The sequence below is a fragment of the Populus euphratica genome, unplaced genomic scaffold (genome assembly GCF_000495115.2).
Source record: "Populus euphratica unplaced genomic scaffold, PopEup_1.0 scaffold755.1, whole genome shotgun sequence".
NCBI lineage: Eukaryota > Viridiplantae > Streptophyta > Magnoliopsida > Malpighiales > Salicaceae > Populus > Populus euphratica.
This window is the reverse complement of record NW_011500629.1, coordinates 98,336-109,598: the sequence shown is the minus strand read 5'-3', so window position 1 is coordinate 109,598 and position 11,263 is coordinate 98,336. Positions and strand designations below refer to the sequence as shown.

The 11,263-nt window shown below is 28.8% G+C and overlaps 1 protein-coding gene across 1 annotated transcript; it reads left to right on the top strand.

The window, feature by feature from the left end:
* The first annotated feature begins 1,921 nt into the window (after positions 1-1,921).
* On the top strand, positions 1,922-10,739 carry LOC105115774 (26S proteasome regulatory subunit 4 homolog A-like). The gene is made up of 6 exons (XM_011012789.1): positions 1,922-2,502; positions 4,131-4,376; positions 4,915-5,084; positions 5,187-5,403; positions 5,482-5,622; positions 10,476-10,739. Exons 1-6 carry the CDS (start codon positions 2,023-2,025, stop codon positions 10,557-10,559), a joined length of 1,338 nt encoding a protein of 445 aa, XP_011011091.1. The 5' UTR covers positions 1,922-2,022; the 3' UTR covers positions 10,560-10,739.
* The last annotated feature ends 524 nt before the right edge of the window (positions 10,740-11,263 follow it).

Below are 11,263 nucleotides of genomic sequence, written 5' to 3'. Positions count from 1 at the left end.
GTATTTTAACAAATATAAAATATTATTTAAAAACATAAAGTATTTTACATGTAGGTGTTTTCACGTCATTCACATAGCATATAAGAGTCATCTGATTGTCAAACGATGGGTTCCAGAGTAATGTTAGAATTGTTTCGGCAACCTTTCTATCCCTAAACAATGTTTATGGACAACAAACCTTTGGTATGCTGTTGATGTTGTTTTTGTTTTCTTTATTTTCTTTATTTTCCTTGATTTTCATGCTTGATCCTCTAATTTTTCATAACAGCTCTTCAATTTGTTTTTCCTTCATATTTGATCTCTATTTTTTTTATTATTTATTTTATTTGAAGTTATTTATAACATTGGATTTTTTTTAATTTTATCATTTTTATTTTTTTATCTATTAGATTTAGTTCTCGGTTTTTTAATTGCTATTTGTTCTATTTGAGATAATTTTTAATTACTTTATGATTTCATCCTCCTCCTTTTAAAAAATAAAATTGATCATTATTCTTTTGACTACTATTTCCTTTTGCTTTGAAAAATTTAAAAATTGATATTTTTTTATTTTATCTTTTAACATTAAATTGATTGAGAATTGAATTTCTCGATTGAGCTTAGATCTAGGATTTCATGGATTGCGAGTTTGAGAGATTAATCCAGATTTATAAGATTCGACTAAGATTGCTTCTTTTTTGTTAAGCTCATATTTTTTTCAGTTTCATCCTTCAATATTTATTTAATTGAGAATTAGGCTCCATTATTTTTTTTATTTACTTTTTATAGAATTTTTCACTAATTTTGAAAATAAATCGGGTTATTTTAAGTCTTTAATTTTTATTTTTTGTTAAATTCATTTTTATTTGTTTTTGAATCAAATGAGATTAATTGGTTAAATATAAGCATGAGATACTTACTTTATTATATTTTGCTTGGATTGTTTTTCGAGTGGTTGCTCTACAGCATCCAAGACCTCTTTCAATATCACCATTTAGCCTTTTAAAATGGGGTTAGAACCGTCTCGAAGAGTTTTTCTACTTGTGAAGCGATGCCTATGATGAAGCGATGATAAATCTCTAATGAGGTTTTTCTTCTTCAATCAAGTATGATATTGTCAACTAAGTTTTTATACTTAATTATTATTATTTTTTATTTATTATCAATATTTTTAATATATTATTAAATTAATTAAAATTATTAAATTCATTAAAATGAATAATTATTAGCTTATATTATTAAATTAATTTTGATAATAACTTATATGCTTCGTGACAACTGTAGACTTGCACATTAGATTTTCCAAGCTTTAAATACTTAAGATGATGTTATTGTTATTTTTTAACAAAAACTTAAATTATTATTTTGTTATTTGGTTGAAATTATTGAAACTTTAGTTTTAAGGGTATTTCAATATTTTTTTTATAGGCTTATTGGTCGTTAAACATTTCAACAGGTGTATGATAGTTTTTTTATGATTATTTGCATAGTAAAAATACTATTTTACCCTTAAAATTAATAAAATTAAGATTTATTATCTAATAGTTTTTTTGATCTTTTACAAATTGTTAAATAGTTAAAATATATTTTTAGTCTTAAAAAAATAAAAAAAAAACTTTGTTTATGAGAGTATTTTTTTCTTTCACTTTATTTTTTGTGTAATTTTTTATAATTATGAGAAATATTTTAATATTATTTTATTATTTTTAAATTTTAATAGTTGTCATAAACCCATGTTTACTTAGATGTAATAAACATATAAAATTTAAATTATTTGAATATCAGATTAAAAAACATGAATTTTACATGTTTATCTACATAAATCTGACAGGATTATTACTATATAATTAAAATATTGAAAATATTTTCTATAATTTTAATTTTTCTTAATATTAAAAAAAAATTAATATTGACCGTTATGAAACGCGATCAATATAGTCGAACCCAAAGCATGTTTCTCTTTCCAGCACGGAGGGAACTTGAATTGTTCTCAAAGCCTAACTCTTATTAAAAACTGTCTTGCAAAATCAACCACATCGAAACATGGGTCAAGGACCATCGGGCGGTCTGAATCGGCAACTCCCAGGAGACAGAAAACAAGATGGAAGCGACAAGAAAGACAAGAAATTCGAGCCGGCGGCTCCACCAGTGCGCGTGGGCCGCAAGCAGCGGAAGCAGAAAGGCCCAGAGGCGGCTGCGCGGCTGCCTACGGTGACGCCTCTTACAAAGTGTAAACTGAGACTGCTAAAACTGGAGCGAATTAAGGATTATTTGTTGATGGAAGAGGAGTTTGTGGCAAATCAAGAGAGATTGAAACCACAAGAAGACAAAGTGGAAGAGGATAGATCCAAGGTTGACGATTTGAGAGGCTCACCTATGAGTGTCGGAAGTTTGGAGGAATTGATTGATGAGAATCATGCTATTGTTTCGTCGTCAGTTGGACCTGAGTATTATGTCGGGATTTTGTCTTTTGTTGATAAGGATCAGCTTGAGCCTGGTTGTGCTATCTTGATGCATAATAAGGTAATTTGGGTTTTTCAAAGTTTGTACCTTTGAGGGTTTTGAGTAATATTTACTAGTTTCGAGTGTTATTTTGTTGCAAAGTTTCAAATTATGGTTTGTATGTTTGAAATGGGGGGTTTTGTTTCATGAGGTGTTTAGGTTTTGGACATGATTAATACGAACTTTATCATAAGCTAGTAACTAGTTACGTTGGTTTAAGGTATTGTAAGAAAGTAATGATCTAGGTTTGGATTGGTAATGGTTTTGTGTTGTATGGTATTTGAATTGAATTGAGGGGTAGAGTCTTGCCTGCTGCATCTTTAAGTGCTGTTCTGAACTTGGAATGTTTTCTGTATTGAATAGAATCCGAGTATGATCACTGTGCTTTTTACCTTGTGGAAACAGCTTTATCATATACCTTTACTATGATGTTAGCCTTGTTTAGCCGGCACAAACTAGTTTTTATAATTATTTGTCATTAAAAAAATTGATCGACAACACTTTTTATTTATTAGAAAATTTAGCTTGATTTTCAAGAAAATATTTTCCTTTTTGAACGGAAAATATATTTTAAAAGTTGTAAAAATTTAAAAATATTATATTATTTGTTAATTATAATAAATTTGGTCTTCAAATTTTTGATTGCTATATATATTTTTTAATTTTTTTTTCAATTTCACTCCTAAAAATTTGATTTAATTTTATTTTTATATTAACATTAGTCTTTATTTTTATGATTGTTATTTGTTTTTTTTTTAATTTTTTTATTAAAATTTTTTATCTATCAAATTTAGTTCTTATTCTTTTGATTGTTACTTATTTTATTTAAAATAGATTATGAAATTTTAATTATTATTATTTTAATTTTATTATCTTTTAATTTTTTTATCTGTTAGATTTGATCTTTATTATTTTGATTGTTATTTATTTTATTGGAGATAATTTATGGAATTAAATTATTTTTTTTCATTTCATTCTCATTTAACTTTTTAATTTCTAAGAGTTGTTCCTCATTATTTTGATAAACTTGAAAAAAAATATTAGTAAGGTATTTCCAGCTCATTTTTCATAACATAACTAAATATTGAAAAATATTTTTTAACTTATTTTACATGACACTACCAAATATCAAAAAATAATTCATTCACTTTCTAAGAAAATAACTTAGAAAAAAATTACTTTCCAGTAAACAAATCAATTAAAAGTTCATTATGGATATTTATAACATTATTGTTAACCCTCCACACAACATTGATATGATAGTATTAATCTTTGCTTATATATCTTCTTCTAAGCTATAGTTTTAAGTCTAGTATAATGTAATGCAAGATGATGTTACAGAAAGAATTTTCATCATTCATTACTAGATTTCAATTATAGTCTGGAAATCTTAGTATATGAAAGATTTCACAATGTATATAATGTGGTTTTAAAGAGTATGTTATTATCAGCTAGAAGTAGCCTAGTTGTTTGCCTTATAGGTTATGCTATTTCTCACACACCAAATTATACACGCTTTCTTTAAAGAAATTGTAATCTAATTTGTTGCCTTATTATAGTTTTCATGTCAATTGATATAGTTATTAACAATATCTCATTTAGGAAAATGATTTTGATATCAACTTATATGCTTTGTAACTACTTAACAGGTTCTATCTGTTGTGGGGCTTCTTCAAGATGAAGTTGATCCAATGGTATCTGTGATGAAGGTTGATAAGGCTCCATTAGAATCTTATGCTGATATAGGTGGTCTAGATGCCCAAATACAGGAAATCAAAGAAGCAGTTGAGCTTCCACTTACTCATCCTGAATTATATGAAGATATTGGTATTAAGCCTCCTAAGGGGGTTATATTGTATGGAGAGCCTGGGACCGGCAAGACCTTGCTTGCAAAGGTGTGCACTCAAAATATTTTTCCAATTGGATTGTTGCAATTCAATATATCGTCTTTGATCTGACACTGCATCCAACATGAGCTTTTATAGTTGGCTTTTGTTGTTGTGTCTCTTCTTGAAAGCTCATGTAAAAAAGTAATTGCAATTGACTGTTTTTAAACGTATAAATTTTAAAGTTTAACTTTCATCACATAATTTTGTGTCTTTCCATGATTTGACCAAAGAGATTGTTTTTCCAAAATATTGACTTAGGATTGCACTTTGAATTTCCAAGTATTTTTCATAAGACATGAATAAATTTCTTTTTCTTATGCTTTTAAGCATATAAAAGATTTTGGATGGTTTGGGTGCCTTACTAGGGTTCTTCTATTGTATTGGTGTTGCACATTTATATGATTTTTACATGACATATAGTTATCTAATCAAAAATTAAAAAATATCTTTTTTCTCACTATTTTCTCTATAATGGTATGGCATTATGATTTTATGTAAATGGAGTGAACTTAGATTGACTTTGTAAGCCTCGGTTGTTTTCCAGGCAGTGGCTAATTCAACATCAGCAACTTTCTTGCGTGTTGTTGGAAGTGAATTGATTCAAAAGTACTTGGGAGACGGCCCAAAACTAGTGAGGGAACTTTTCAGAGTTGCTGATGATCTCTCTCCATCTATTGTCTTCATTGATGAAATTGATGCTATTGGTACAAAGAGGTGAGTTAGTAAAATTTACAGATTACTCATAAATATGGAAGAAATAAAATATCTATATTATAATTGATGTAATTTGAAATGTTTATGATGTAACGTTTATAGGTATGATGCCCATTCAGGTGGTGAACGTGAAATTCAGAGGACCATGTTGGAACTGTTGAACCAATTAGATGGTTTTGATTCAAGAGGAGATGTCAAAGTGATTCTTGCGACTAACCGCATTGAAACCCTTGATCCTGCTTTGCTTCGACCTGGTCGAATTGATAGAAAGATTGAATTCCCCCTTCCTGATATCAAAACAAGGAGGCGTATTTTCCAGGTACGCATGGCTTTGTGTTTTTCATCATTGAATCTGTGAAGCTCCCTCGTACAATTAAACTCAATATGTGGATTGTAGATACACACAGCACGAATGACATTGGCGGATGATGTTAACTTAGAAGAGTTTGTTATGACCAAGGATGAGTTCTCGGGAGCAGATATAAAGGCAATATGTACTGAAGCTGGGTTGCTTGCATTACGAGAGCGGCGTATGAAGGTGAGTAATGTATTTTGATTTCCTTGTTGGTAAAAATATTTGGTTTTCTCTTGTTTAGATTTAGATTTTTCCCTAATAGAAGTCTAGTCAAAGCTTCATTCCATTGCCCAATTGAGAAGCATTCTCTGATGGAGTTTGTATGCCATTTGTTGGGCAGTAGGCATGTAGCTTCTCTTATTTGAGATATGGTCACATCATCTAATAAAACCTTGACTAGCAATATTAACAACATGTTGGCATAGTCTCATGGTACGACATTCGATATCATTCTCAAGTGAAACAGTTTCAAATCCTACTGACTCTAGTTTCCTATGTTATTATGTAGTAGGGGAGGTAAATCCCCTAATGTGTTGCCAAATGGTCATCTGGGTTCCCTATGAACCAACCAAAAAAAAACAAACCCTTATTCCATTCCTGAATCCTAGTGCTTTCTCTAGTCTCAAGGCTAACAAAGATATTTATACGGACACCTCTCAAGATGCATTAAAATCAAATTTCAATGGTTTGCAACTTGACCTAACAAGAATATGTTTTGGAGAACCAAAGTTATACGCAATAATCACCTCCACCCTGCTCCTATAAAAGATGTAAACGAGTAGTATAAAATCACATCGAAGTTGATTAATCCTGAAGAATTTGCAAGTTCAATCAAGAACTTAGTATGAGAATCACTTCACAAAAAATAACAAGAATGTCAATTTCTTTATTAAGAATAGTTTTTTTTTTCTCTTCAAGAAGTTTATATAAAAGATTATTTATACTAGAAAGAATCTTAAGTCTAATAAGATATTCTTAATATATATGGATAAACCTAATAAATAATAATAATCCTATGACCCTGAATTTAAATAATGGTTCTAAAATCTCTAAAAGACCGAATAATAATAATTAAAAGATAAATACAAAAATAGCACAACTAATTTAAATAAAATTAAAGTTGTTTTTGTAATCTACTGACTGAATTGAACCTAATTTTAATCAACACACTTTCTCCAAGTACCATATTTTTTAGGTACTAAAAGTATGAGAACAACACATGGACTCATTCTCTAGGGAATGTACCCCTACGATATTTACTTCTCCACATGCTTTTAAAGGTCCTTTGTTTTCTCAAGATTACTTTAATAGGTTGATTTATTAGGAATAGCCGAACCTAGTACCAGGTCAATCTGATGTTCCATTTCTCTTATATGTGACAATCCACTTGGAATTTTATTAGGAATTATTAGGAAATACATTTTCAAATTCTTGTAACAAAGAAACACTAACACTAGTAACATTTGAATCAAGTTTATTAGTGTTAAAGTATGAAATCATATACATATTAGAAAAATAAGCATGTAAAATCATTTTATTTTGCATACAAATTAAGGTATTTCTCCACTTTTACTAACTTTTTTTCTCATTTTCTTTATTCTCTCCACTTATTTTCTCTCTACACTCGACTTTCCTTTTATTTTTATTTTGGTTGAAGCCTTTAAATTTGTCTTTAATGGCCAAAACTTTACTCGGTGTTCTACACTCATGACTCATTTTATTTTCACTCAGCCTCATATCCTCACTATTATTTTGTAACAAGGCTCGTTCGGCTTCTATTTTCTTCAGATTCAACTGTTGTTCCTAAATTTGTCTAGGTTATAATAGTGTAAACATTTATGTTTTCTCATCCTTTTCTAGTGTATATCTATTTTTAAAACCACCATACTTGGCCTTCCTATCAAATTGTCAAGGTCTCCCAAACAATTGGTGTGTGCAACATGCATAGAAACAACATCATACAAAACCTCATCCTTATATCTCCATACTAAGAATGAGATTAAAATATTATCAATAATCATACTACATACTTTATTTTTTATGTGACATGTAGTATGAAAGATATTTTCTTTTTGTTGCTTAACATTTACTTTACTAACCTGGACATTCAAGGATCTCCTTATAACCAATGATTCACCATTAACAACATCTTCAACATCATTAACATCTTTAAGGGCTAACATGCTTTCACATTTATATTCATCTTTAGCTAACTCTACTTCTTCATCATCTCTCAAAATCATAAGCTTTTTATTTGGACACTCCGATGCATAATGTTGAAGTCCTTGACACCTAAAACATTTAATTTCATTTATGTTTCTACTTGACATTATTTCTTTCCTTTTCCTTTATTGTTGTAACCTGCTTTTTAACGTATAAGGGTTCAATAACTTTAGATATTGTTATTGGCTTTGTTTGTGCATTATCCTCTCTCTCGAAAGTCAGCTTCCAACCCTAAGAAGATCTCAAATAACCATTTGGTCTTGCATTACCTTCTCTTTTCAATTGTTTTCTCACCTTTATCACCTTTATAACCTTATGCTTCATATCTTCAATTTTTAAATAATGTTGCAATTCATTCACAATAACAATATCACTATTTAAACTATCTAAAATTTAGTCATTGTGGCTTCTCTATCTTCAGATACATTAGCTCAAATCATAGCTATTTTCATCTCCTTAAAATACTCTTCAACACTTTTAGAATAATGAGATAAAGATTGCAATCTATTAAATACCTTCCTATAGTAATGATTAAAGACAAATCTTTTTCTCATGATTGCTTTCATCTCCTTTTATGTGTTAATAAGTCTTTCTCCATTATGTCTCCTATCTGTAACAAGTGGATTCCACAAAATAATAGTACAATTAGTGAATTCAACTACAACTAGTTTTACCTTCCTTTCCTCCAAATATCAATGACAATCAAATACAAATCTCATCTTTATCCAATCCAAACAAGGCCCTGGATCATTCTTTCCCTGAAATATCAGAATTTTAAGTTTTGTGCTACCTAAATTACGATCGAAATCATCGTGATTATAAAGGATTTTGAAATTCTTCCATGGTTGAAATTCTTATTTGGTTGAAATCTACAACGAATGGACATGTCTTATATAAAGGATTTTGTTATGTATAAGACTTCCTTCCATGATTAACATTGTAATTTTTAGCTATATTTTCATCTAGAGGAGAAAGTGCTCATCTGGTAGATCTTTCAACCTCATTTCCCATACGACTAGGAATATTGTGTCTACTAACCATCTTAGTACTAAATTTATCTAATTTTTCCATCAAAGCCTCTATCATTACTTCCAACCTATCTTGTCTTGCTACAATATCCTTTGCTTTTGATTGTCACTTTTTGATGACATTGTGAATAACTGCAATAAAGGTTAGTAGCAAAGAAAAATTTTCCCGTGTTTGCACTCGATTTAATATCATTTAACTCGTGTTTTGCACAATTTAATCATGTTTTTCACTTTAATAATATCACTCTGCCCTTTACCTCACTATTCCCTTAGGTTTTTAAAGGTAATTTAGCAACTTATCAAATAATCAATCAAAACAATGTAAATTCATGGCAAATATAATGACAAAAGAAAGACATGAAATAAAACAATGAAGTTTATGTTAAAGATTTAAAGAAAATTAAATAATTCAAGAAGTCAAGATTCAACTTCAAGAACTTTAAGAAAATAATTAAAACAAAGCAAAAGACCTATATTAACCCAAGTTTAATGAAATAAGACAAGATAATCCAATAAAAATAAGAATTTCAAGAAAAAATTAAAACAAAACAAGAAATTAAGCAAGATGATTTTTTTTATACAGAGTTTGATAAAAACTTTGAAATAATAAGAGAAGACTAACCTTTTTTTTTAAAAAAAAAAACAAGACCCTAGTCGAAAGTAGAAAGAAATCAAGAAACAACATAAACTATAGATTAAAGGGATATAACTTGATAATAACACAGACTCTAATGTCAACTTATGCAGACACCTCCCAAGATATATTAAAATTAGATTTGAATGGTTTGCAACTTGACCCAATAAGAACCTGCTTTGAAGAACAAATTTATACACAATAATCACTCTTATCCTACATCCTACACCTATAAGAGACGTGAACGAGTAATATAAAATCACAACGAAGTTAATCAATCATTCGAAGAGTTTATAAGTTTAATTAAGAATTTAGTATGAGAATCTTTCAACCACACAAAAAAAGATAGCAAGGATACTGATTTCTTTATTAAAAATAGTTTTTTTTATATATAAAAAACACCTCTACAAAAGATTATATATATTAGAAAATTTTTTAAGTCTAGTATGATATTTCTAATGAATATGGATAAATATAATAAATAATAATAATCCAATGAATCCAAATTTAAATAAAGATTTTAATATCTCTAAAAGGCTTAATAATAATTTCAATATAAATAAAATAATAATCTAACTAATTTAAATAAGAGTAAAGTTATTTTTTAAGTTGTTGATAGAATCGAAGCTTAACTTCAAATGCATGATTTTTTTTCATCTTAATGAATTAAAAGGTGTCATATATCACTGAAAAGTTATGGCCGTCTACTTTTCAATCGCATTAAAAGTCTTTCTGTACCTCTAGTTATGACTAAAACAATAGAAGAAAAAAAAATCAAAATTAGTATATTTGAATCTTTTTATTTTAATTTTTATTTGATGTTTGAATGCTAACCTGTAAGTCTTGAATTAAATTAATCAGGGCTTGCACTTAATTATTTAATATTTTCTTTAAAAAATTCATCGAAAGCCTCTTGATTTTAATTCTTGTCATTGGACCAACTAGAACTTTTAATGGATCTCTTAATGTGTTTGGATAGCATCACATTTGTTTGTGGTGAAACTCTTGTTTTCTTGTAAGTTTTGATACGATTTTTTGGCTTTCATTGCGAGGAACTTAATTTTCTAATGTGCTTGTAAGGTGGTTCTCAAAGATGTGCCTGTTTCTAGGTACGTGTATATTGGTTATGATTACAAAATTTTGCCCTGCAGGTGACACATACTGACTTCAAGAAGGCTAAGGAAAAGGTGATGTTCAAAAAGAAAGAAGGGGTGCCTGAAGGACTTTACATGTGATGACATTCTCGTTGTTATGCTCTTGTGTTTTTGGATTGTTTATTGTAAGTCAAGTTGTTTTTTTCTTAAGACTCTAAATAGAAGGTTGTCTACGTGTGAATGAAGTACTGATAAGATGTCTACCTTGAATTTGTCAAAGGCATTCAACCCCCTTTATTTCAACAGCAGTTATGGATGTTACACTATCATAAAAAAGAGCCTTGTTTTCTATGTTACTTGTTAAAGAGCCACTTGGTTTCTAGCAGTCCCATAATGTGCGCTACATAGCAAAAATCTAGTTCTCCTATATCAATGTGAGATGGAAACAAAGCCCCATGGTATATTCACTTTAATTCTTAAATCCTAATTTTGGGATAAGTGGGCGAGGCTACAAAGTATAGCATGAGAAGGTGGTAGTGATGATAGTTTATTATATTTTAATTAGACAACTAAAAACTTGACGTAGTGATTATTTGAATCAAAGAAACTTTGTTACTGGATGTAAACCTTGAATTATTGATAAGACAAAAGGGTCAAAGATGAACAATGTAAAGAATAATTACTCTATAAATTTTGAAAGTTTTATGAAAACCATGAGTGAGAGAGAACTTTAACATGTAAATTTATAAAATTCACATGTAAATTTATAAAATCCAATTATAAACTTGGTCAAGAATAATTTAAAATAAAATAAAAAAGCTCATGTCATAACAAATAAAGTCAAA

Coding starts and splice junctions, on each gene's coding strand:
- LOC105115774 (XM_011012789.1), top strand. CDS start 2,023: ATGGGTCAAGGACCATCGGGCGGTCTGAATCGGCAACTCCCAGGAGAC. Junction 2,503..4,130: donor CTATCTTGATGCATAATAAG/GTAATTTGGGTT, acceptor ACTACTTAACAG/GTTCTATCTGTTGTGGGGCT. Junction 5,404..5,481: donor CAAGGAGGCGTATTTTCCAG/GTACGCATGGCT, acceptor TGTGGATTGTAG/ATACACACAGCACGAATGAC.